Below are 27,720 nucleotides of genomic sequence, written 5' to 3'. Positions count from 1 at the left end.
CAGTCCAGAACTGGGGTCTCCTCCTTTTAAGTCTCTCTCTATTCCTGACATCTGCTGAAGGTGTTGGGAGCCATTGTACTTTCGTTGCCATTGTGGGGCCTATCTGCCTCATCAAACTATTCTATTTTGATGAATGAATATTAAGTATTATTTATAATTTAAATATATATATATATATTCTCAAAGTAGAGAGATAAAAAATATAGTATGTTCATTCAAAGTCTGTACATTAATAAGATGGACCTGATATCTCATTTCTGAATCTGACCCATACATGTTTTCCATCCCCAATGGTAATGTTTTGCGAATCAGTGAGGGTGTTAGACATGCTGGAAATACCTTAGTTACTCTGTTGCCCATGAGATCTCAGATGGATTGGACATTTCAATTCTTTATTGTTTTCTGCTGGTGAGAAAATGAGCCTATGGCAAATAGGTGGTAGCTTTGGTAAATGTTAAAAAGTTTTTAAAATTCTGAAACCCTAGTTTTATGAAAACAGCCATTTTTTGGTTGGAAAGGGACACAACTGTGTTTTCTTTTTGCCAGTTCTCATAAGTCTGAGGCCTGGTCTACAGTACAAAGTTAGGCTGATGTAAACCATCTTGTGTCAACCTATTTGTGCATGTGTTTTACACTTAAATTTGTCTCCAACCAATGCAAACTCTCCATTACATTGTTATGGTAACACCAGCTCCGTGAGCCATATTGAGCAATGGTTGAATTACTGAGGTCAATACAGTATGAGTGTAGATGCTGCATTACTTAAGTTGATTCTAACAGTCCTCCAGCAACGGTCCCACAGTGCCTGACAATGACCGCTCTGGTCACAATTGTTAACTCCACTGCCTAGGGGTAATGAAGACTGGAAGCCACTCCCCTCCTTTAAAACTCAACATATTTTTGAAATGTCTTTTCCTGGTTGTTCATCTTGGCAAGCGCACTTATAGCAGCTGTCCATTGTCATGTGCAACTGCCCAGTTAATCACACCGGCTACATAATTCAGATGCACTCCAGCCTGGAGTAGACAGTAGATTTTGGATCTCCTGGTCCAGTGGAAAGAGGAGACTGTTCAAGCACAGTTACAGGCCAGCTATAGAAATTTGGATACCTATGAGCACATTGCATGGGGAATGCAGGAGAAGGGGTACAATGGGGAGCAGCAGAAGTGCTTCCTGAAAGCAAAGGAACTGCAACAGGCCTATCAGAAAGCCAAAGAGGACAACAATTGATCCAGAGTCAAGCCTCAGACCTTCCTCTTTTACAAAGAGCTGCATGCGATATTTGGCGGAGACCCCATCACCACTTGCACATACCATGGATACCTCCGAGGAGCCTGAGTCAAACGTCCCTGGCATGAACAACAAGGACGGAGGTGGAGCAAGAGGATGGGGGATATGTGACCTGGGGACTCCATTGTGCTTTGAGCCAGAGCCTGTTTGAGACTCCATCGCAGTCCAGTCAGTCCTGGCAGTCGAGAATGGATGATCCCAAAGTAGGGGAAGGAACATTTGGTAAGCATGTATGTTTGTTTCTCATTACAGTGATGGCATCCCCAACTTAGCAGGACACAGCTATCAACTTTTCATTAATTCACAACAAAGAGAGGTAGAGTTGTTATCTGCTTTTTCTTCCCCTGTAGAGTTAGGCCGGGGCATCCCGGAGCAGTGTATGTACACAGATGTCCCTGAAATCCTTCTGAGAGCTCTTGATGAAACTTCCATCAAGTTCCTCTACCATCCTCTCCCAAAAGTTTCTCTGGATGTTGGCCTTATTTCTTCACAGTAGGACACTTTTTTCCCTATGCCAGTTGGCTATAATTGTGGCTGGCAGCATTGCAGTAAACAGTCTAGCCACATATGGGCCCGGATAACTTTGAGACACCAGCAGCAGCTGTGCCCTCTGTGCCTTTGTTACCTTCAGGAATGAGATATCAGCTAAAATCTCCACCGCATATGGAAAATGGTGCTGTATTCAGTGACACTGACCTATACTCCCATATAGTTTCATGCATTTCCCTCACCCCTGGCAGGCCATATTCGCTGTGGCTGGTGCTGTGCGTGGCACCGTGCACAATCTCTCTGAAGCAGAAGTGTCAGTAATCAAGTCTTGTTTAAAAATTTAGGAGAGCAAGGGAAGGGAGTTCTAAATCTAACTTTTGATTTCCGTTGAGACTAAACAGACAGTGGTACCTCTTTGTGTTTTATCTGCATTTATGGCTGTTGTGGTCTTGAGGGGTTCCCCCTCCACACTGTTGGAATGCCTGACACAGAAGAGGAGGAGAAAGAAGAGGACTTGGAGTGACATGTTCAGTGAGATCCTGCAAGCCAGTGCTGCATTATCCTTCATAAGCAGAGGGCTTGGAGGATGAATATTGAAGACTGTATGGAGAGGAAAAGAGCAGAAAGGCCCAGGAGTCCCACCAGGAAAAGGAGAAGGAGATGCATCAGGACATAATGGGGCTTCTCTGGCTGCAGACTCTAGTGGACCTACAATCCTGTGTTTGCCTCCATTTGCAGGCTATGGGGTACTACAAAGTACAGTACCTCCCTACAACCACCCTCCACATTCCACATGGCATCAGGGGCCGCATCCCTTCCCTACCACTCTACACAGGGGGACATTAAGGGCAACGACAGCTTCATATACACTAACCTGTGAGAGCCTCAGTTGATGTATGTGTAGCTAAAATGGACATGAATGTTTCTTCCTCTTATTTAACCTCTGTTCCATAAATTTATTAAGGTTTTAATGTATTTGCTTTTAAATTACACAGAATTTCTTAAGATGTTTTCATTAGTCAATAAAACTGTATTGTTTGGTAAATAGTTCATCTTTATTGATTTCCAACATATACTGCATAATGTCTGGCGGTAGTGAAAGCACCATTTACTTGTTGTTGTACACTGTGACACAACTCATAGGATCAGTGACAAACAGTGTAATAATGATAAATGTACAGGAAGCACCACAACATTAACCAGTGCATTGTCAGTATTATAGATGTGCACCAAGCACCATGCAATTCCTAACAGGCCCCCAGACTGTAGGGCTAGGTGACGCACAGTACACCACAATGCAGTACTGTGGCTCGCTGTTAGTGTTCTTTCAAAGCATCCCTAAGCTGTATAGCTCCATGTTGAGCTCTTTCGTGTGTCTGGTTGTTCAAACTCCTCCACCTCAGTGGCAACTTCCCCCACTTTTCTTCACATGTATTGTGCAGCATGCAGCAGGCAGCTATAACAGTTGTTATATTTTTGTTACTGAGATCCAGTCTAGTAGGTAAACAACATCAGCGAACCTTCAATCTACCAAAAGAACATCCAGCTGTCGTTCTGCTGAGCAATTAGTCAAATCTTTCTTTGGTGCTGTCAAGGTGGTTGGCATGCAGCTTCATGAACTGGGGAGTAAGGGGTAGGCTAGGTCCCCCAGGATCACTATTGGCATTTCAACAACACCAATGTTAATCCATTGGCTGGAAAAGAAAGTACCTGCTTGTAACTTTCTGAACAGTCCTGTGTTCTTAAAGATGTGAGCGTCATACACCTTCCCTGACCAGCCAACACTGATGTCGGTGAAACATTCCTGGTGTTCTGTCAGTGCTTGCATAACCATAGAAAAATAGTCCTTTCTGTTTGATGTACACTCTGGCAAGTGATCTAGTGCCAGAATGGGGATATTCATGCCATCTATTGCTCCAGCACAGTTCAGGAACTCCATTGCTGCAAATCCATCCATTATGTCGTGCACATTGTTGAGAGTCATAGTCCTGCATAGCAGGAGATGATTAGTGGCCCTGCACCCTTGCATGACAGTTGCCCCGCCAGTGGATTTTCCAACTCCCAAGCAATTTTCCACTGACTGGTACCAATCTGGCATTGCAAGTTTCCAGAGTGTGATCGCCACTCCGCTGTCAGTGCAGCTCTCATTCTGGTGTCTCTGCACTGTAGGGCTGGGTGACCTCAGCACACAGATCTAGGAACGTGGCCTTGCACATCTGAAAGTTCTGCAGCCACTGCTCCTCATCTCAAGCCTGCATTACAATGAGATCTCACCAGTCAGTATTTATTTCTTTGGTCCAGAAGCAGTGTTCCACCTTTTGCAGCTGCTCTATGAATGCCACCATCAATCTGCCCTCCAGGAAGTCATCATGTTCCCCATGGCTCTTCTTGGGGCTCTGCAGATATTTCAAACTCAGACAGTAGGTTCATGTGGCCTGTGCTTGCAATGCTCATGACAATAGCGTCCATGCTTCTCTCAGAGATGGTGGACCATGACAAGTCCTTCCTGGGTGGAATTTTCAAAATAAGTACGAAAATTATGTGATAGAGATGGCAATGGAGAAATTTGCATGATGGGAACGCAACCCTGCTGTCCCAGTCACCCCCTTTGCTACTTGTTTGTGCCCCACCATGCATTGCCAAAACTTCCCCAAAAACAGTGTGCTGGACTGTGGCGAGTTGCACATTGTGTTACCTGCATTGAAACAAGCGCTCCTAGTGAGTACGTGCAGTGCCGACACACATGCGCAAGTGATATGCTAACTGCTGCAGCTTTGTGTCTATGTAACTTGCATTAGCAAAAGTTTGTAGTGTAGACCTGGCCTGAGACTGATGGTTCATGTTTGTTAGAGACTTTGCTCTGTGATTACAGAGAAAACCCTTGGTCATTTAAGAGTTTTGGATCAAACAAATGTGGTGTTCTCGTTTCCAGTTCTCTTATTTTGTGCTGTAGGTTTTTTGCTGGTACTAAAAACCATTATTGCAAAATGATACTGGATGTAAGTACTCCTATTTGGACTTTTCACATCATGTTCCATTTACTACTTAAAACAAAACAAGTATTTCATAGCAGCCTTATTTAAACCTGGAAGAATAAATTATCTTCACAAAAATCCAGGAAGTGTTTTTTTTGTTGGTACTTTTATTGAGAGTTGCATGTTCTCAGCACATCTGAAAATTAGGCCATTTTATGATAGGATTACTAGGAGCATGTTTACACTGCACACTAAGCCAGGGTCTGTGGGACCTGGACTTGTAGACTTAGTGTTTCCAAGCCCATGCTTGAGCATCTGCATTGCATTGTAAATCTGGGTTTACAATTGCTAGACCTGGGTGTCTCAGCCATGCTAAAGCATCCATACTACACTATGCAGACTCTGACTCAGGTCTGTGACTTGAGCTGTGTCCACACTGCAATATGGCAGCGCTTGAACCCGAGGTGCAGCAGGACGTAGTCTCTGACTCTTTCCCTTCCTCCCCTCCTCCACAGGCCAGGTCCCGAGTGGTTGCTACCTCAGTCAAGGTGATTTATGTGTAGATGGACGAGGGGTTTGGGCTTAAACCTGGGTGAGAGCCCAGGCTCAGTGTGCAGTGTAGATCTACTGTCTGAGTTTGAAATTGCAATTTGATGTGTAGCTTTTTATTTCCAGTTCAAATCCAACCCAAGTCATAAGTAATCAAAATTTTTACCTTTTGATATCTCTATGGTGGCCTGTGTGAATTGAAGTGATGGCAGGTATCCACATTGCAACTAATCCTAATTGGCACCCATCTCATTGGACAGGTGAAGGACTGAATGTATGCCCTGGAGAATTAATTCCCTGCTCATCCTTAAAGTGTGTGGGTTGATGCGCAATCAGGGGCAGTGTTGTGGTCATGGGGTTTGTGATGTGCTTACACTGTCTGTTAAGGATTTGGGCCAACCAGGAACATTTTCATGAGCCTTCAATCTCACATACAAAAAGGATGAAAAAAGACTGGCATTCTAAAGGTGAAAGGGAACTAACAATTCAGTGCTCAGTAAATTGAGTAAACATGCATAGGGGAATATATAAACAACACCAATCATTCATCATTGTTAATGAAGGAACCTTTTCACCGGTGGGGCGGGTGGAGGGAGAGAATTGTGCATGATTTAATAATGTAAAACAAATGCAGCTATGATCAGTAAGATAGCTACACTTAAGCATTTTGAAACACACATCCCTGTTCTCATTATTACCATAGCCACAGTGAGCTAATAGGACTTCCAGCATTCACTGGTAACATGAAGCTAAGTTGCACTGTAGGATGTTTGTGTAGAGAAATAACTGATGAGAAAATATGAGAACTGGAAACAATTACAGGTCAAACGAACTTTCCTTTTGAGGGATACCCTATGGAGCTTTGAAACGCTGTACATTTAATTTAACAGTTTTGTGACTGAGTCCTTTCACAGTCAATTTAGATAACCATGCCATGTGTATACATTTAGGACTCAAGTGTTCAGTATTTGGATGTTGGCACAGAAAGGGGCTGCTAGGAAGTCAAAGACCTCTCCCTACAGTGTGCAATTCAAAAAAAAAAAAAAAAAAAAAGTAGACGTCGCTCAGTGCTCACTGGCTCAGTTGTAAGCCAAAGAAAATTTGCCTCATGAAATGGAAATTCTGAAGCAATTCAAATAATGCCAAAGGAGATTAAACAGAAAAGACACTCTCCAAGATACATCAAAGATGGGACAAATACTCTACAGTAGTTAGAACATTCCAAGCCTACAGAATTTAATTAAATTTAGTAAGGTCATTGTTTCTAGGGAATTTGCAACCATTTGTGACTCATATTAATGTTAATTGGAACTTACATTTATTTTATTTCTAAAAAAAATTGGATTAAAAGTTAATAAAAAGTTATATAGATTTGGTGCTTAATCACTGGGATGTTAGTGGGTTTCATTAATGTTTACTATCTTTGCTTCTTTTCCAGAGTCTCATATTGTTTTAAAGGTAAAAGGCTGTTCAGAATGTTTAAACCTGATAGCTATGTTAATGTATGTGTAGCAGTAATGAAATACTGGGTTATGGCTTAAAAATGAATAGGTTATATACACGTCACTATTGGAGAAACAGCATCAGTTTGAAAAAAAAATCAAGTTATAACAGATTATTTATAATAGCTCTCTGACAACAGAGTTAGTCTTGAATTCACACAGTTTACTTTATTAAAGGGGACATATGAAAGTAAAAGTCCATTCCAGTTATATGCATGCATTCTGGCAAGAGGTTTAAGGCACAGTGTCAAAAAATTAAAGGCCACAGTTTTGGCCTCTGGTTTTTTTAGGTTTTTTAAAGGTTTTACAGAAATTAGAATATACTTTGCAAAATCTACTGGAGTTTTATAGTTTATCTAATCTGAAGAAGCAAAGGAAATAAAAGTATTTTGTTTATCTGTTTCTTTTAATGTCATAATTTTTTTCCCATGGCTTAATTCTGAACTATGAAAATGTTTTGCCACATATAACCTGCAAACCTTTAAAAATATTCATTCAGATTATTAGATCTGCTACAGTCTTACTTAGCCCCGGTCTACACAGCGGGGGGGATTGATCTAAGTTACGCACTTCAGTTATGTGAATAACATAGCTGAAGTCGATGTACTTAGATCGACTTTCCGTGGTATCTTCACTATGGTGAGTCGACTGCTGCCGCTCCCATATCAATTCAGCCTGCGCCTCTCGCGGAGCTGGAGTACAAAAGTCGACGGGAGAGCGCCTGGGGGAGTCGATTTATCGCATCTAGACTAGATGCAATAAATCGATCCCCAGTGGATCGATCGATGCCCGTCAATCAAGCGGATAGTGCAGACATTCCCTTAGTTGTATTCCCTTTTTATGAATATTCTAGTGAATGAGTTTTACTAGCAAAAAGGTTTGCCTCAAACAGCAAATATTAATCAGATCTTGCAGAATATTTCTAGCAAATAAATTTTGAAATCAAAATTGTAAGTACTTGAAATTGACATCTGCTAAAGAGTTACTCCATCCAATCATGCCATATAAATATATCATATGACCTATTGTCCACACAAAGAAGCTCAAATTTTGAACAATCAAGTAACTGCTCAGAAATTGAACATCAATTAATTGAAAAAACGTCAATTAATTGAAAAGCACAAGACACAACTTAATATTTGAAATATTCAGCCTGTTTTATTTAAAATATTGAAAAACACAGTGCTTTTCCAATGTTTCACCACAGAGTAGATCCCTCTGTTTTTGAAAAAATAGGCAATAAAAGTTGAGAAACAAAAATAAAACATTGAAGAAGTTACGTCTGCTCAGTGCCCATTTCCTAATTAATTCAGAATTATTGATTTTTTTTTTCAGGATTGAAGTGGATCTAGGAACGAATGGATGACAGAGTATTCATATGAAGAGGAAAGCCATAAAAGTTTGTTGACAATTTTACAACAATATACATTATATAACAATATACAATATATAAACATTACTGGTAGCATCAGAAATACATATTTTCTTTAAAAGCACATTAAGTGAAGTAACAAATGTTCTGAATGTCACGTTCCCGTTGTCTGTCAGACGAGGTTCTGTTAACAAATAATTTGTACGGGGTTTAATGATACACTTTCTGATATTTTTAAAAAACCTAAGTTTTCAAAAGAAAACAGAAAGCTAAGTGAAAGTATTCAGGTGGGAATGGTTATTTTTATTTGAAAAGTATGCTTTGGGACAAATTCTGTGCTGGCTTAAGTCCCATGCAATTCCATTGACGTTGAAAAGGTTGAATGGCATGAGATTTCAGGGTGTTTCTTCTTGCCATGCACAATGTTGAAGTAATTGTTAAATGGAGGATGTCTTCCATTACAGATGCTAGTTATGCAGCTTAATGCATTGTTGGATGAATGCAATGATTGGTTGGATGAATGCCAAACTGATAAATGTAGTATGAGAAACTGAATAGAATAGAAAAGGAGTACTTGTGGCATCTTAGAGACTAACCAATTTATTTGAGCATGAGCTTTCGTGAGCTACAGCTCACTTCATCAGATGCATACCGTGGAAACTGCAGCAGACTTTATATATACACAGAGAATATGAAACAATACCACTGACAGTGGGGTGGGAGGAGGTATTGTTTCATATTCTCTGTGTATATATAAAGTCTGCTGCAGTTTCCACGGTATGCATCTGATGAAGTGAGCTGTAGCTCACGAAAGCTCATGCTCAAATAAATTGGTTAGTCTCTAAGGTGCCACAAGTACTCCTTTTCTTTTTGCGAATACAGAGTAACACGGCTGTTACTCTGAAACCTGAATAGAATAGGATATCTTAGTTAGATACTTGGTGCTTTTTGATCTTTCTCTAGAGTATCATCTTTTAAAAGTGGGGTGGATGTTTCTGCAGCATCCATTTTCCGTGGTTATAAGGGAACAGGCACTGGTGGTCCTCGGTATTTCACTGTCCTTAATTTGCACGCTTTATAAAATGATTAATTTCAGTATGTTTTGAAATCTGCCTCTGTCCTCCGAGCTAATGGCTACTAATGCTTAGACTTTAGCTGTGATACTACTTGAACCAGTGTCCCTTCAAGGCTGCTTAAAGGAAACTGTCTTTGCTTCCCTGTCTGCATAAAGTAAATATATTGTAATGGCGAATACAATTGGCAGTACCAAGATTTGGAGTACAGCCACTCATTTAAGCGGGGCATTTTGAAAGATCTAATGATGACTGTCAGCTGGTGTAAAACAGATTTAAGCAAAGCTTTCCTCATCATTCTCGTGCATTCCAATTACAGAAACAAAACTAAGCTTTTTCCTGGAAGTGTAATACCTGTCGGAAACGAGTTTTCATTCTATGCATTGTCCCAAAGTGGTTCACCATGGCAATGAGACTAGTCATCTCCTGAGATCAGTCGGATAAGGATGCTAATTTACTTAGATAGACATGGTGGGTGAATAATATCTTTTATTGGCACAACTTCGGTTGGTGAGAGAGACAAGCTTTTGCGCTACACAGAACTCTTTTTCAGGTCCGGGAAAGGTATGCAGAGTGTGAAGTGGCCACTTCACCTTGAATGGTCCCTTAGAATACCCATTAACTACTTATGCTAAATTATATGCTCCACCTTGTATTTAGCTGTGACACTGAGTACCTTTCTGAAGAAGAGTTCTGTGTAGCTTGAAAGCTCAACTCTGTCACCAACTGAAGTTGCTCCAATAAAAGATATTACCTCATCCACTTTGTCTCTCTAGTATCCTGGGTCTGATACTGCAATAACAACACTGCTTTTTTACTTAGATGGTATTTTGATTGTAACAGCTACAGAATGGCTCAAAAGCTTCATGTTTTGGCAATAATCCACTTGAAGTTTTTAGTAGGCACAGAAAAGTCTGCTCTAATTTCTCCTCTGTTGAGACTTTCTAGTAATTACAGTGGATATTAATCTGTTTACATTTGGAAAGGAAGATGATGTCTGTCTGAATCTGCACAAGTTTTTTTCACGAAGTTGATGGATATTAAGGTTCTCATCCAAAACATTTTGTGATTCAAGAGATTGTTATTAGTGCTTCAGTACTCCTTGGTCCCATTGTGCTTGGTGCTGTGCAGACCTGGACCAGCAGGTGATGTGTGCTCCCATCATCATCTAGGGAAAACTAAAAAGACTCGTGAGATCTCGCTGAGCTCAACTTCCTGACTTTTTGATGACTCTTCTCTGATACTAGTGTCTGTTGGATGGAAGGAAACCCACACGGCTAGGGAACCAGTGTTTGCATGTTACAAATCTCTTGGCTAACTCAGATGTAGAGGAAGGAAAAACTAATGCTATTAAATGGCACTTCTTGGTAGACTTATATATTCCTGAATTGCAGCAAACAGATGTCTTAAAGAGAGCCTCTCTTGATTGCCAAGAGAGCTAGCAAAGACCCCTTTATTTATATGTAAACAAGCTGGAGTTCCTGTTGGTCTGGAAAGTTCTCAATGGGTTACAGATGAAACAGGATACTTACACACCTATTTTGCCAGGTCTGTTCAGACAACAGTGCTGTAGTGTCTCTTACCATAGAAATAGAGGAAGAACAAGGTCAGACTAGATGACCATGATGGGCATTAGAATTAGGAAGTTCTGTCAGGGCAGAAAGTCTAATTACTTATCACATCCCAGAGACAGAGAAAGTTATGGCCAAAATTCTGAGAGGGGGAAGGGCCACCTGGTGCCTTCAGTGCAGGAGTCTCCTGTGGTGAACTCAAGAAACAACTTGCCACCACTTACCATCATAAAACTGAAATGTTCCTAAGTTTCCTGGATAAAAGTGCAGTGGGGAGAGATGCATTTTCATCCTCCTGGTGGTGTCTCCAATTCCTGTCCCTATTTTCTTCTTTCTGCTTCTCTACAAAGTGTTAGCAAAGGTAATGAAGAACTGCAGAGAATGGTGATGTTTAGGTGCATCCAAGGCATCGTTTTTCTTTCTCATACAATTCAGGTTACACTCCCCAGTAGTCTTGGGGTAGTTGATAACTGATCTAGATAGATAGATAGATACGGATGAGAGAGGAAGACAGAGGAAGACAGTGAATTATGATTGTTGTTTTTTTTTCTGTCTGGGAACCTATGCAAAATGAAGGATTAAACAATCAGACTGCTAAACGTCTGCTTTCAGATTAGAAAAATGCAATGACTAAATCATACAATTGTTTTCACAGAGACTTTGTTGTATGGACAAATTCAATCCCTGGGAATAAAAATTCTCTTTCTGGAGCTCGGACTGGTTCTGGACAGTTTAAGCAACAAAGAGGCAGGTGGTACTTCCACTGCCACTATTAAAATCTAAGGGTGAAGTCTTGGCTCCATTGAGATCAGTGGGGCTAGGATTTCATTTTAAGCCTCTGGTTTGGCTTCTTTTTTCCCTACAGGTAAAGCCATCAGACAGTTTAAAGGCCACTTAAGTCCAAATATGACTTGTCTTTGGAACATTAATATTCTGGTATATCATTAGCATCATAGACAGCTTCTCTTGCATCATCAGGGATTTGTTTGTTACATTGGTATGCTTTATCCCTATGTTGGTCTGTCTGGGAGTCTGTCTGTCTCTCCTAAAAGTCCAATGAAACCCAGTGAAGAAAAATCCTTAGGAGTATGAATTTCTTTCATCTGGGAGAATCAATGCTCAAGATGACAGTAATTGTACATAGCTTTGTGTAGTCACAAATAAGTAATCTGGAAGTTATCATATTTAGGGAAGTAATCTTCCTTCCTTATTTCATGAATATAGCCATTGTATTTTTGCATAAGAGAAGGGAATTTTCCATCTTTCTCTTAATTTCCCTTGTAAAGAGGATGGCTTCAGCAAGGCTAAGTCTACATCAGAAACATAGGGGGATGCTTCCTACTCTATAATCCTTTTACAGATGTCTCCTTAAGGATTTGAACATGGACGTCAGAGTTTTAAAACTTAATTATTTTTAACTTTTAGCTTTTGGAGAAAAAACACAAATCAAAATGAATAGGCACAATATGACCTGGGAAAAACAATCTTAAAGGTACAGATTTATCTATCAAAATTCTTATATGATCCCATCACTGTGGTATCTGAGTATCTCCAAAAGTTGTAATGAGAGGTTCTATATAAAGCCAACTCAATTTTGTTACCCAGTTGACCTCTTAAAGTCTCGTTGTCCACAAAACACACGCCACACACGTACTCTCTAAAACTAACAAAACTATAAGATAAAGATCTTTTTTCAGTAATCAATTGTCATAAATGCATTTGAGTTTTGCTGAGATGTTCCTGTAAGGTTCACATTTTCATACTGTGTGTTCATTGAATTTAGAGCACATTCTCTTACCAGGATTCCAGTACCAGTGTGATGGGGTGTTTGATTACTGTCACACACTGGCCTCCCTGCATCCACAATCACTGTTTTCCTAGAAAGGAAGTGACTGCTCTAAATAGTCTCTGTCATCTTTAACTTTATCCACTGGAGTATAACTATGACGAGAAATATAAAAAGGATAAAGTATATAAATCTCAGGAGTGTATTATAGTGCTGGGCATCAATCCACTATCCTTTTTTATTTGTGTTCCTTGAAGTTTACATCATGCTAAAGCAAAGAGACTATAGTTTGAAGTTTTCTTTGTCATAATTCATTATGAATATAAAAATCCAGGAAAAAACAGCTAAAAAATGAACACATAAATTGATTGACAGTCAGATTCATGGCACACTGAGACCAAGAACTCCTATTAATTTCTGTTGGTGTTCAGTGTTTATTAGAATTAGTCCATTAAAGATCAAAAATTTAATATTTTAAAACTGCTGCTCTTTATTTAAAAATATTAATAATGCACAGTTAACATTCAGTTTGTCAACTGTGATCGTATATTGACTAGCTGCTGGAGTACAACCTTAGGCATACGGCTCATTAACTTTATACAGGGGAACCCATGAGGCTGAGGGGGAACTGAATTTTCCAAAATCTGATCCTCAGTAAAAAGTAGAGCAGTAGAGATTTTCTTTCTTATTGTATGTCAAGGATAGGTTATCTGCTGTATCTTCTGTTGCTGCCTCTTTCTTCTGGGCTGCTGGAATAGTGTATGCTCTGACAGATGCACATCCAGAATAGTGCAGCTTCTCTGTGCTCAATCATCATTGGATTCAGCTTTGAGCCAGCTCAGGTCGGATGCGGGCAGGGTGGATTTGGAACTGATCCTGATTGCTGAAAAATTGCTGGGGGCAGGTCCAAAAATGATGTACTCCAAATAGTAAAGACCTTTAAGGTGTCTGCAATGAGCCCTTTCTGCTTCACACACTTTCATTACATTTGAACTGATTCCGTTTCCCCTTGACATTGTAAAATTAATTAATGCTCTCTGGGAAGAATTCAGCCTTCCTTTTAGCCTTTCTGACTAACAGCAGTGTAAAACCTATTCTATACCACTTTTTCAGTTACTGCTCTGCAGTTGCTTTCATAGCCTAAATGGTTTTTTGTTTATGGGTCTTGGTTTTGGCTCTGCGCCATTCAGTTTGCAACTATTTTGGTGTGTTTACTCAGTGCTCCTCAGCAGCTGGCCGGGGGCGGGATTCCAAAGTATACATACTTAGATACACACAAGAATAGTTCATCAAAGCCTAGGCCTGAAGTCTTATTTGGTAGCTGGTTTGTGAACTGACCTCTTTTAGACCAGGTGGAGTTATAATTATGTGATTTGACTCTTTCTGTTGGGGAGCTCCCAAACAGGGTTGTAGCTATTGTATTCAAAATAGTCACATCTTAGAAACAAATATATCCAATATATTTGTTGAAAGGCTATTGCATAAAAGTGTCCATGCAGTTCTAGATATCGGTGGTCATTCTGGACAAAACTTTAGGAGGCAGTGGGTGGAGACTGGCACTAAGATAGGTTGATCTTTCCCTAGTTAAAGGTTGGCCTGCTGAGAAAAATACAACCCCTGCTTAATAAAAGCTGGTCATCTGAGAGGTACATAACTGCCCAGGGGAATTTCTTCAGAATCGGGAGCGGCCTCTTGGCTGAGTAGCCCGACAAATTTATGTGGGCCAGCATCTAAAAAGAGTTCCTTTCAGATGGGAAAGGCCCTGTGATATTTTTGGTGCATAGGCTTTGTAGTAGTTCTTAAATATAACTTGCATTTACTGAAAAGTGCTTTGGAAGAGGAAGAACTGAGAATCACAGAAACCTACAGGAGCTTGACTATTGTTTTGGATGAAAGCTGCAGAAAAGAAAAAAAATGATATGGTCACATTTTACAATAGGAACTTTCAAAAAAAAGGTACTCATTTAGATTTAATGTAGAATTGGCAGTATTAATTACTGATTAATATTTGATAACTTTTTAATAATATATAATCTGCTGAAAAACAAAATGTCATTGTAAAATGGATATAGCTTTTTTTTGTTGGGGTCATTGCTCCATGAAAAACAATTGTTAATGGTAATGAGTCCTGGATGAGCAAAGTTGTAGTATCTGTCTTTTCACACCTGCACACTTATTAATAATACCCTGGTGCTTAAACTGTTTTTAGAAGTTTATAGGTGTGTTCTTAGTATCATAGGCAGCACAGATAGTGACATCTACAGTTAAGGTTGCCTGCCACTTCCCATTGCAAGACTCTGTTTTCAGTTTCTTATAACTTTGCTAAACTTAAACCATTCTGGCTGATGTCTGCCCCAAACTGAGGTGTTTGGAGAAAGTTTTACCTAAAATGTCAAGTATTGGGGTAGCCATGTTAGTCTTTATCTGCAAAAACAACAAGGAGTCTGGTGGCACCTTAAAGACTAACAGGTTTATTTGGGCATAAGCTTTTGTGGGTAATGCACAAGATGCGAAGAAGTGGGTTTTTTATCCACGAAAGCTTATGCCCAAATAAACCTGTTAGTCTTTAAGGTGCCACCGGACTCTTTGTTGTTTTTACCTAAAATGGTTCAGCTGAGAATGAGCTTAGGAAAAAATAGTTTGTGGTCATGTAATTAAAGACTGTATCATAATATATACGCACAAGGGGGCTGATTTAGGGTTGCATAGACAGCCTTAATCCTGGCATTTCCCAACTTTTGGATGCTTGATTTTGCAACCTTAACATTCTGTTAACAGAGGGGTATTTTTTTTCATGTAATACTGTCAAGGTTCCTTCCCCACTCTAAACTCTAGAGTACAGATGCGGGGACCTGCATGAAAGACCCCCTAAGCTTATTCTTACCAGCTTAGGTTAAAAACTTCCCCAAGTTACAAACTTTGCCTTGTCCTTTAACCCTATGCCGCACCACCAAGCGTTTTAAACAAAGAACAGGGAAAGAGCCCACTTGGAGAAGTCTTCCCGACAAGCCCTACACCCCCTTCCCTGGGGAAGGCTTGTAAAAATCCTCACCAATTGGTACAGACCCAAACCCTTGGATCTTAAGAATAATGAAAAATCAATCAGGTTCTTAAAAGAAGAATTTTAATTAAAGAAAAGGTAAAAGCATCACCTCTGTAAAAACAGGATGGTAAATACCTTACAGGGTAATCAGACTCAAAACATAGAGAATCCCTCTAGGCAAAACCTTAAGTTACAAAAAGACACAAAAACAGGAATATACATTCCATCCAGCACAGCTTATTTTACCAGCCATTAAACAAAAGGAAATCTAACGCATTTCTAGCTAGATTACTTACTAATTTAACAGGAGTTGTAAGGCTGCATTTCTGATCTGTTCCTGGCAAAAGCAACACACAGACAGACAAACACTTTGTTCCCCGCCACTCCAGATTTGAAAGTATCTTGTCCCCTCATTGGTCGTTTTGGGTCAGGTGCCAGCGAGGTTACCTTAGCTTCTTAACCCTTTACAGGTGAAAGGGTCTTGCCTCTGGCCAGGAGTGATTTTATAGCACTGAATACAGAACGGTGGCTACCCTTCCCTTTATAGTTATGACAAATACTATTAAGTCTATTAACTATTTGTATAGTGTCAACAATGTGCCTGTCCCCTGGTAAACAAGATGGTAAAACACAATCCCAGCATTAAAGAGCTGAGAATCTCAATACACAGCCATGAGCAGGTACTTCTTGGTGCCTTGCTTGCTTGGTCCTTAGCCACATGCAGAGCCACCAGAAAATGTGAGCAACCATGCAGGAGGTCGTCCAGTGGCCAAGGGACCCACCAGTGGAGCATCATGGCACAGCTGTAAAACCCTCAGTTGCGGGCATTCTGGTGCCACATATATGTGTTTGTCAAAGTAAGTTATGCCATTCTACATGGAATGGTGCATCTTAGTCCCCAATGGCATGGACTGTATCCCTTGTGCAAGTGGGTCTTCTTTCAAGGAGGATCAGATGAGGGAATGTCCACCTCACTGAATTGTGGCATTGGCAAAGTTACCAGGCTTGAGGAGGTAGGGGACTCAGAATTTGGTTCTTCGCTTCTCCAGTAGTATTCCCCCTTCTGTGATAGTGAATCGGCTCTCCAATTTTGCTTTCCTGGGAGGTAGATATCATAAACTTGAACTGAGAATAGAACACGGCCCACTTTAACTGCCTCTGGTTCAACTCCTGGGCCTTGTGGAAGTATTTGAGTTCTTATAGTTGGTGAAGACCTATACTAGGGGTGACGAGCTCCCTCAAAGTGGTGATGCCATTCTTCAAATGCAGTTTTTATGGTGAGCAGCTCACTGTTCAGTATTTTATAGATCATCTTGGCGGGGTAAGCTTTCGAGAAGGGTGCAGAACTGAGTGGGATATGAATCACTGCAAGAGTATGCCCCTAGGGCCACATTGGATGCATCTGCTTCCACTATAGATGGATGAGTTGGGTTAGGGTGGGCCAGAATCAGGGCCATAGTGAAGGAGGCCTTTATCTGGTCAAAAGCAAGTTGGGCTTGGGCAACCAAGTGAATAGCACAGCTTTGCAGAGGAGTGAAGTCAGGGGAGTTATTAATTAGGAGAAATTTGCAATGAATCTCCTATAAAAAAAAAATTTAAGCCCAGGAAGTGTTGAAATTCCTGGAGGGTTCAAGGTGCTGTGCACTTGCAGATGGCTTCCACCTTCTGTGGATCCTTGTGGATTCCCTCTGGGTAGATATTGTACCTCAATAGTGGCCTAGTTCAAGGTTTACTTTTCCAAACTCATGTACAACCCATGCTTCTGTAGTTTTTCCAGAACTGATCAGACATAATGGCAGTGCTGCTCTGCATTCTTGGAAAATACTAGTTTATTGTTGAGGTAGATAATCATGTACTGGTCCAGGGTATCCTTGAAGACATCACTTATGAAATGTTGAAATGTTGCAAGGGCATTGATTAAACCAAATGGCATCACCAGGTATTTGAAGTGCCAATATCATGTATAAAAAGTGGTTTTCCATTCGTCCACAGGACTTGCGTGCACTAGATTGTATGCCTCCCAAAGATCTAGTTTCATGAAGATCCTGGAAGTCCTCAGGTGGTCCAGCAATTCTAAAAATAAGGGGCAAAGGGTATCTGTTACAAATAATCATTTGGTTCAATGCACAATAGTCTATGTAGAGGCGTAATGACCCATCCTTCTTCACAAAGAGGATTTGTATCCCTGCTGGACAGATAGATTACTGGATGAAGCCCTTGGCAAGGTTTTCCTGGATATATCCACGTAGCGCCTCCCGATCTGGTTCAGATATAGAGTGTATCCATCCATAGGGTATCTTTGCCCCAAGCTGTAGATCTGTTGGGCAGTTGTAGTCTGGTGTGACGGTAATGAGTCTGCATTTTTCTTTTCAAACACATCCAGTTAGTTGCGGTACTTGTCCGGAAAGGCTGACATTCTGGTCTGGAGCCACTCCCTTCTGGCTAGCCCCCGGTGCCCATGTTTCCGTTTCCGAGGGTCTCCTCTCATCCTGGGGCCCCTGGCACCCTGTGGGTTGGTTGCTTCATTGGAGGCGTGCTTTCTGGCAGTATTGGCAGGAGAAGCTAATGCTCCTCTGCCACAAGGAGATACATGGGTCATGCCGCTCCAACTGAGATATGCCAAGAATTATCAGGAAGAATGGGGAGCGGATCACATTGAAGCGTATTGTTTTTCAGTTCCCTTCCATTACTGCCTCTAAGGGGATGGTCTCTTGAGTCACCGGTCCTGACGATAAAGGTGAGCCATCAATCATCTCCACCAGGTCCAGAGTGGGTTTTGTCTGGAAGGGGATCTGAAGATTTTTGGCTACTGTAGAGCCCCAGAGTCTATCATTGCTAGTTGGGGGATCTGCTGCACCTGCCCCAAGACCTACAACTGCAGTAGCAGGAAATGTGGGAAGACACCATGGTTCCTGGGTTGGGTTCTACTTGGGGTGGGGGTGGGGGTAGTTCTGGAGCATCATGATTTGGTGGTGCCCACGCTGTACCACCTTTACTTGTTTGTTTCCCATGTTCTTCTGAGCTGGCTAGGAGGCAAGGATGTGTCCAGGTCTTCCACAGTGAAAACATAGTTCAGCTGTTGTTGACGCTTTCTTTTCTCTGGGGTCAGAGGTCTGCAATCGAGGTTGATCTGCATGGGTCTTGGTGTGGAGGGTGGGCATGGGGTGTCAGTCACCCCTCCTTTCCTCCTTCCGTTCATGCAGCCAAAAGTCAATGTGCAGGATGAGGTCAATAAAGTCATCTACATGGATGGGGATTTTGATATGGACTAGCTTGTCTTTTACCTTGTTATTGAGCCCCCACTGGAATTGGTAAAGGTGGGCTGCCTCATTCCATCAGAAATGGGTGGTGTAGGAGGTGGCTGGCCCTTGTCCCGGGCGAAGCTTCCAGATGGCAGCCTCTGCAGAGCGGAGGGCCGGGTAGGGAAGGCTGTGGCTCCCCAAACAGCCTGGCCCCCGCCCCCTATCCACTCCCTCCCACTTCCTTCCCCCTGACTGCCCCCCTCAGAACCCCCGACTAATCCAACCCCCCTGCTTCTTGTCCCCTGACTGTCCCCTCCCGGGACCCCTGCCTCTAACCGCCCCCCAGGACCCCACCCCCTATCCAACCCCCCTGCTCCCTGTCCCCTGACTGCCTTGACCCCTGTCCACACCCCCGCCCCCAGACAGACCCCCCGGGACTCCCATGCCTATCCAACCCCCCATGTTCCCCATCCCCTGACCGCCCCCCCGAATCTCCGCCCCCTGCTCCTTGTCCCCTGACTGCCTCAGGACCCCCTGCCCCTTGTCCAACCCCCCTGCTCCCTTACCATGCTGCTCAGAGCAGCAGGAGCTCGCAGCCCTGCTGCCTGGCCAGAGCCAGCCATGCCCCCGTTCTGCCCAGCAGGAGCGGCAGGCCAGAGCGCTGACGGCTTGGCGTGCTGAGGCTGGGAGGGATGGGGGACAGCAGGGGAGGCGCTGGGGGCCAGCCATCCTGGCTAGGAGCTCAGGGGCTGGGCAGGATGGGCCCATGGGCTGGACGTGGTGGCCCGCGGGCTGTAGTTTGCCCACCTCTGGTTTAGAGGTTTACATAATGGATGAGGTGTGGAAGTATGAGATAACATGACAGTTTATTTTATTGCAGTGTGTAAATGAACGTATGGCCTTAATCGTGTGAACTCTGTAAAAAGCAAAGATTATCATTTGATATGAAAAAAGTAGTCAGCAGAGTGTCTGTATAATCTTCGCTATTAATACACAAGAAGCCAAACCTTTTCTTTGTTTCAGCTGGATCTTTCAATGGTTTCTGACTTAATTAGTCGATGCCTGTAAAGCTCTCAGAAGTCAAAAGGTGGCATGTATCTCAGTGCTAATAGTGTGACTTTCACAAAGTAAAAATGACACATTTACTAGTAGTTCTGTGGGTGAGCTGCATGCGCCCCTGGAGCAGATGTGGTGGTCTTGACACCTATGGCTACATCCACACTGTGATGAAAGACCCACAACACAGTTGCGGCTGGCCCAGATCAGCTGACCCGTGAGACAGGAGGGTCTAAGAGCCTGAGCTCCAGCTCAAGACAAAATGTCTACAATGCACTTTTTAACCCCATAGTCCAAATCCTGCGAGCCTGAGTCAGCTGACCCAGACTCTTAGACTTGGTGCCGCAGGTTTCTTATTGCAGCGTAGATGTATTGTATGTGTTTAAACATCATGCAAAACAATCATTAACTGGGCTAAATTGTTAATTACCAATTTTATTTACTACAGGTATAATCTCAAAAGTATAGGTGCCCTACATTATATATGGAAAGACCTGGTACCTTCCCTGAAGTAGAGTAAGGTTGGGAGAGTTGCTGAATATTAAGGGGTTTGTGATGGGTGAAGATTCAGACTTTAATTTATTCAAACCAGTTCACGCCTCTCTAGTTTTTCTGCATTAGTTGATCAAGTGTGTTTCCTCCGCAGGATGGAAACTGGAGGATCAGAAGCATAGAAATAGTGCAAAAATTTTTTGTTTGTTCTTTCAGCTTCAAACAAGACCTTAGGCTGTTACTTTGCCCTGAATCTTAATCTGCCATTGCTCTCTCATCCAAACCAACTGTTTGTGCTGATGTGGGGTATTTAGCACTGTGATGGGGTATACAAACCCCACGCTGGAGAGCAAGGAGTTAAGGAACAGCTCTTGGCTCAGTCAGCTCCACTGAGTCATACCTGCCAAGCCTGCAAAAATTGGAGACGGGGCTTCAAAAGTGAAGCAGAACAGCTCAGAAGCATGCAGATAGTGGGAGGGAGCAGTTGGCTTCTCTGATCAGGAGGTGCTGCCAAGGAGCTCATTGCGTAAGACCTGACAACGCAGACTTGCGCAAATGTACAAAGGATAGGCAGGTGACTGAATGTGCAGGACAGAGACTTGGTTGAAGATTACTCTGTGAAGCTAAAGGAGACTAGGTAGGAAGTGATCTGGGGGGTGGCTGTTTAGCACTCCAAGGTTCAGAGTGTAGCAGCCTAGCATTGGGCCGCCCTCTGGGGCCCGGTGGACAGGGTGGGCCTAGGCTCCCCTATCCATTCCAAGAGGATGTTGCAACAACAGGAGCCTTCAGGGGAGAGCCCAGATCGAAAAGACCTTGACTGTTCAATGGTCGAGAATTCAAAGTCCCGGTGCCAGAAACCCTTGGTGGCAGAGAGTTCTGAAGGAAAGAACTGTGTTTTTCAATAGCAAGATGACCTGCCACCCCACCGCCTGACCACTTTGGGACACTGTTGGTGGTTGCTCACCTTCTACAGGCACCTGTGCCTAAATGAAAATGTTTACCTCAGGATATTGGCTACATACAAAATAGAGAGTGCTTTCTTATTTAGTTGTTGGTGTGTGCATGTGTATGTGTGACTGTACATGGGCATGCAGACTGAAAATTCCTGATATGGCCTGTAACTTCATTTTGGCAAAATGTTCTTAGATAAATCGTTCCTGATAGGTAGAGCTTCTGATATTAAGTTTTAACTGATAAAAAACCGATAAAACACCCCCAATTAAAAAAAAATAAATAAAAGGAAGAGGAAGAAAAGAAAATTGGTATATATCCAATAAACACTGTAAATGGTTACCTTTTACTGAAAGGCTTAGCTACATGGAGCAGTAACACAGATTACAGTAGTGTGATTGCTATAGCACTCTAATGTATTGTGTGTTAATGAGCCCATACAGATCCTACTGGTGTGTTCTAAAGGTTTAATGCTAAAGGGAACATTACAAAAAAATTACTCGTTACAGCATATACAAAGAGAAAGCTGTCAAAAAACCCAATTCTTTGACATCTTCATAAAACGCAAAAATTGCTAAGAACTAAACCCCCAAAATGAAATTAATATACCCCGAAAACCAGAAGCCCTACTGACAAGGCATTACATAAAAAAGCATAAATTGTTTGGTAGCTATGGAATCACTCAGTACTACAGAGTAAGACATTGCCGTCAGACCAGGAGCTGTGTCTCCAGATGTAGCACTGTGCTTGAGGGAGATAGCTGGGTTAGTCTGTGTTTCCCTGGTCTTGAAGAATAAATGATTGATGATTGAAGGTGCACAATTGCTTTGCTGACTTTGACGTCTCAGAAATATTATGGGTTAAATTCCGTTCTGTTGCACAGCTTCACTGTGAAGTCATTACTCATAGCCCCCACCTGTGGAATTCAGAGGCAGTCCAGTATTGTTGGTCCAGGACTAGGCTTTGCCTTTCAGTTCAGACCACCAGATTTTCTGCCTCCAGTGGAGGAACAAATTGTCTTTTCAGTTTCTCCTGACCATTTTGTTTTAAAACCTTTATTTTTACTTGGTTTCAGGCAGATGCGATTTATAATCTTCCTCCTCCACCTCTTCCCCTGAATCAGATCAATAGTGTCATAGTAGTTTCAGCTACCTAGATCTGCCACTGCAGTGCCTCCCTGCTGGACTTCTCTGCCCCGACTCAAACACGGCAGAGAAGTCCTGAGAATTCCTGGTGTAAATCTTAAGGTTCCCTACATAAGGCAGCACTTACAGGCTCTACAGAGTATGAATTATGCCCTGCCTGTGGCTAGAACACTGACTCTTGTACTACTAGGGCTCAGGCTCAGAGTCAGACTACCGTGTCTGGTCTCTCCCCCCCGCCTCCCCCACAAGGAACAGTGACTTCAGCACAGAAAAGCCTAATGAGGAGATTTTGAGCTTTTGGGGAGAGAGTGTAAGGATGAGGAAGAAGCTATTGGCCAGCTCAGACCTGGCCTGGAAAGGGGAGTGGGGGGAACCATGAAAGAATCCAGAGTGTCATACCCTCTTCCCCCTCCAGATACTAAAAGGCTCTTGGCTGTCTAGTTCTCCCATCATTTTATTCTAACTCTTGGAAGGTAGTGGCATAAATGAGCATTCCCAGAGCTCTAGACATATATCTCAACCATATGGAGTAAATGCTCCACTTGTACCATCTTCATCTCATTGTATTTAAGTCTTTGGGTTGATGACCAAGGTTGCTGCAGACAATATGTGAAAATCCTGCACTAGTTGGCATGCTAAGTATCATGGAAACTATTCACCACTGAAGTCCCTAGAGTCAGTGTATATGTGTGTGTGTGTGAGTGCCTTATCTGAGGAAGATCTGCAAGTAAGTTTCTATTCTTTTGGAAAGGCCTCTGTTAAGGCTAATTTCCCACTCTGGCACTTACAGTGCAGAAGGTAGGAGCCCGCAAGGATTTTAAAAATTAATACTGGCCACTCCAGGCTTGTATTAAACTCCCAAGGTTACAGCTTTTTTTTCTACCTTGGGTTGGTAGATACTGCCACCACCCAAGTGCAGAACCCCTTTGAGAGCCCAGAAAGGTGCACTTGGGAATTCCTGCCTGTGGGGTAACCTTAAGTCTTTTAACCCCGCCCACCCCTTCAGGGAAGAGCTGAGAAAGAAGAAGGAAATCAGCTGTTGCCACCAACTAATTAGACAACATATCCTTAAGAGCATAAACCTCTTAAGACACAAAAATCCAATTCTGTTCTTAAAAAAGGTAAATTTTATTAATAAAAAAAAACATCTGGGAACTCAGGCTATTGCTAGATTAAAAAAAAATAAAACTACAAGGATTAAGCATCAAGAATAACTTTCTTGAGGTCCAGCTTAAAGGTTACAAGCAAAACAAAAGCACCTGGGGTTAGCACAGAAGAATTCACAAGCTATAACAAAATAAAAGGGATAAACCTAATCATGTCTTCCTAGACATTTCCTGATCTACTTACATATCTGGGGTTTTAAATGTATAGTTTCTAGGTATGATACTGATCATTTTTTTATATGTGGCCCAAGCTTCTTACAGCATAGCTGCTGCTCTGTCTGCCTCTCCACAGGAGAACAACAGACAGACAAAAGGGGAGTCTTTTTTCAATCTTAAAAAGTTCTAGCGTTCCCATTGGCTCTTTTGGGCAGGTGCCCACTCACTTCCTTTTATCTATGCATAGCAGTGAGACTTTTTAACCCTTTACAGGTAGAGCAATTAGAGAACAGCTAGTAAGAGGGATTTTATAGTTAACAGGCTGGCTGGATGTCCATAAAAGGGACCTACCACCCCTTCCTTCATTTATCACATGCCTCCCAAATCACAGACGGTATTGGCCAGCCTGGTTCAGGTCGGGTCCACATCGGTTGGGATTTCTTTCTGGAGGTTTAGGAAAACAGAGATAATAAGATACATGCACATCTAATTTTACTACTAATTACATGAAGAACAAAACAGTATTTTCCACATTTTAAGGACTACAATGACTTAGAACACAGGGATATTTTTACCTGGCTGATTCTGGGAAACCTTCCCAGGAGAGTGCGTTAGCCACTTTGTTAGAGGCTCCTGAAATGTGTTGTATTTCAAAATTAAAGTCTTGAAGAGTTAAACTCCATCGAAGAAGTTTTTTGTTAGTCTCTTTGACTGTGTGAAACCACTTTAGTGCAGGCTGGTCAGTCTGCACATGGAAAATGCTGTACCCAAATGTATGGGTGTAGCTTCTCCAGAGCATACACAATGGTGTAAAACATTTTTTCTGAGACTGACCGTTGGCTTTCCCTCTCAGAAAGTTTTTTGCTGAGAAACACGACAGGATGGAATTGTTGATCTGGTCCTTCCTGCATTAAAACTGCTCCTACACCACACTCAGATGCATTTGTGGTTACGACGAAAGGTTGGTCGAAGTCTGGGGCCCTTAGTACGGGTCAGGCATAAGGGCTGCCTTAAGCTGGTTAAAGGCTTTCTGACACTTCTCAGTCCATTGAACTGCATTTGGCTGTTTTTTCCTGGTTATGTCTGTCAGTGGGGTGGCAATTTGGCTGTAGTGTGGTACAAATCATCTGTAATACCCGGCCAAGTCCAAGAAGGATTGGACCTGCTTCTTTGACTTAGAAACAGGCCAATTTTGGATAGCATTTACTTCAGCCTATAGGGGATTGATAGTTTCTTGACCCACTTGGTGTCCAAGGTACGATACCCTGTTTAGGCCTATTTGACATTTTTTGGCCTTAACGGTTAATCCTGCCTCCCTTATGCGCTGGAAGACAGCTTGGAGGTGTTCCATGTGTTTTGCCCATGAATTTGAGAATATGGCCACATCGTTAAGGTAGGTGACTGCAGATTCCCCAAATCCAACCAGAAGTTTATCTACCAGTCTCTTCGGGTGCATTTCACAGCCCAAAAGGGAGTACATTAAATTCATACAGCCCTACATAGGTGATGATGGCTGACCTATCCTTGGCTGGGTCATCTAGCGGCACTTGCCAGTACCCCTTAGTTAAGTCTAAGGTGGAGATGAATTGGGCACATCCCAGTTTTTCCAGTAGCTCATCTGTGCATGGCATTGGATAGTTCTCTGTGCGAGTTACAACATTTAGCTTACGGTAGTCCACACAAAAGCAGATTTTCCCATCCAGTTTGGGAACCAGAACCACTGGAGAGGCCCATGCACTCTCAGAGGGGCGGATTATACCTATTTGTAACATGTTCTTGATCTCCCTTTCTATCGTGGTTTTGACTTGAGGAGCCATCTGATAGGTTGGGCTCCAATTGGGCGAGCATCACCTGTGTTAATGGAGTGGTTTCCCCATTCTGTCCATCCTGGGGTGGCTAAAAACATTGGCGCGAAGCTGGTGCACAGCTCCTGGATTTGCTGTCGCTGCTTACGCCCAAGGGTTATGGAAAGGTTCACCTCTTGTACACCACCATTGCTTTTCCCTTTATAGTAGACTCCTTCAGGTCACTTAGCATCATCTCTCTCCTGAGCTGTAAACTGGAGAACCTTGATTTCTTGGCAATAAAAGGGATTTAGAGAATTAACAGGGTATACTTTAGGTTTTAGGGTAGGGTCTGGGAATGCTATGAGGTAATTAACAGCTCCCAGGTGCTCTCAGACTATAAATGTCCTTTCCCACGACGCTTCCATCTTATTGTCCTGGAGCACTTTCAGGACTCTGACTTGGTCACCTACTCTGAAGGAATGCTCTCATGTTTATCATACCAGGCCTTTTGCTCTTGTTGAGCATCCTGTAGGTTTTCTCGAGCAAGGACTAGAGAGTCTTTGAGGGTGTTTTGCAGGTTGGTTACAAAGTCCAAAATGTTAGTTCCTGGAGAAGATGTAACCCCCTTCCATTGCTGCTTCACCAACTGTAATGGCCCCTTAACTTCGTGGCCATAAATAAGTTCAAAGGTTGAAAACCCCAAACTGGGATGTGGTACAGCCCTGTAGGCAAACCATAACTGTTGCAACACTAGGTCCCAATCGTTGGAGTGCTTATTCACGAAATTACATATCATGGCACCCAAAGTTCTATTAAACTTCTCTACTAGGCCATTCATTTGACGGTGGTAAGGGGTGGCAACCAAGTGGTTTACCCCATGAGCGTCTCAAAAGCGTTTCATGGTCCCTGCCAGGAAGTTAGTTCCTGAATCTGTAAGGATGTCGGCGGGCCAACTGACACTGGCAAAAATGTCTGTCAATGCCTGGCTCACGCTTTTAGCCCTGGTGTTGCTTAGAGCTACTGCTTCCGGTCACTGGGTGACAAAATCCATGAAAGTCAGTATGTACTGCTTTCCTCTGTGTGTCTTTTTAGGGAAAGGACCCAGAATATCCACAGCTACATGCTGAAATGAAACCTCAATGATGAGGAGTGGCTGGAGAGGGGCCTTCACCTGGTCTTGGGGCTTTCCCACGCTCTGGCACACCTTACAAGACCCGATATAGGTAGAAACGTCCTTGCCCATTCCCTCCCAGTGGAATGACTTTCCCAAATGGTCTTTGGTCCTACTCACCCCAGCATGGCTACCAGGGTAATCGTGGGCTAAGCTCAAGAGCTTTTCCCGGTACTTAGTTGGAACTGTCTCTGAGGATGCCAGTTCTCCTTGTGCCCACCAGAAAAGGTTTTCTTATATATGAGTCCTCCTTCTACAACAAACCTGGACCTATTAGAAGAGCTGAAAGGCAGTGAGTTGTTCCATGCCGCCGTCCAAGCTCCTGTGAGGCTTTTATCCGCTTCCTGCTCTGCCTGGAACTGCTCCCTTGATGCTGGGTTGTGGCCTTGGGCTTGGTCCTGTTGGAAGCGATGCAGGTGATGGGGGTGTCTCTGTCGACTGTGAACTGCTCTCCACTGGTGCCCTAGGTTGTATTTCAGGCTCCGGTTGAGATTCCTGCACTGGTTTAGTTGCTGCTGCAGGTGCAGGCTCTGTGGCGCCCTTTGGTGCTGGCTCCCCTGACTCTGGTGGGGTTGCAAACACGGGCTTTGGTGCTGATTGCTCCTCCAGTTCCGATCCTTGGGCTGGTTCTGGCTGGGTCCCAGGACCTGGATCTACAACCTCTGCCATAGGGTCTGGTTTCACCACTTATGGCTGGGTCCCCAGGCCTGTGGTATCAGGGGACACAGACTGGGTCCTTGTAGGAGGCTCAGGAATAGAGTTAGGAATGTACTAGTAGGAATGTACTATTGGGTTGATTCCCACATAACTCCTTGGGCTTTGTCTACACTGGAACCTGAACGACAAAAGTTTTGTCTTTCAGAGGTATGAAAAAAACACCTCCGTGAATGACAAAAGTTTTGGT

The 27,720-nt window shown here is 42.8% G+C and overlaps 1 protein-coding gene across 1 annotated transcript in view; it reads left to right on the top strand.

Annotated features, from left to right (window-relative positions):
- The window catches only part of KLF12 (KLF transcription factor 12), a 362,353-nt gene that overhangs the window by 97,277 nt on the left and 237,356 nt on the right, over window positions 1–27,720 (top strand). Inside the window, exon 2 of the mRNA XM_077806931.1 lies at window positions 8,141–8,204. Within this exon, the coding sequence (XP_077663057.1) occupies window positions 8,184–8,204 (21 nt within the window). The 5' untranslated portion in view covers window positions 8,141–8,183. The remainder of the gene's footprint in view (window positions 1–8,140; window positions 8,205–27,720) is intronic.

This window comes from Eretmochelys imbricata, chromosome 1 (genome assembly GCF_965152235.1).
Source record: "Eretmochelys imbricata isolate rEreImb1 chromosome 1, rEreImb1.hap1, whole genome shotgun sequence".
Taxonomy (NCBI): Eukaryota; Metazoa; Chordata; order Testudines; family Cheloniidae; genus Eretmochelys; species Eretmochelys imbricata.
This window is presented reverse-complemented; position numbering and strand designations above follow the sequence as displayed.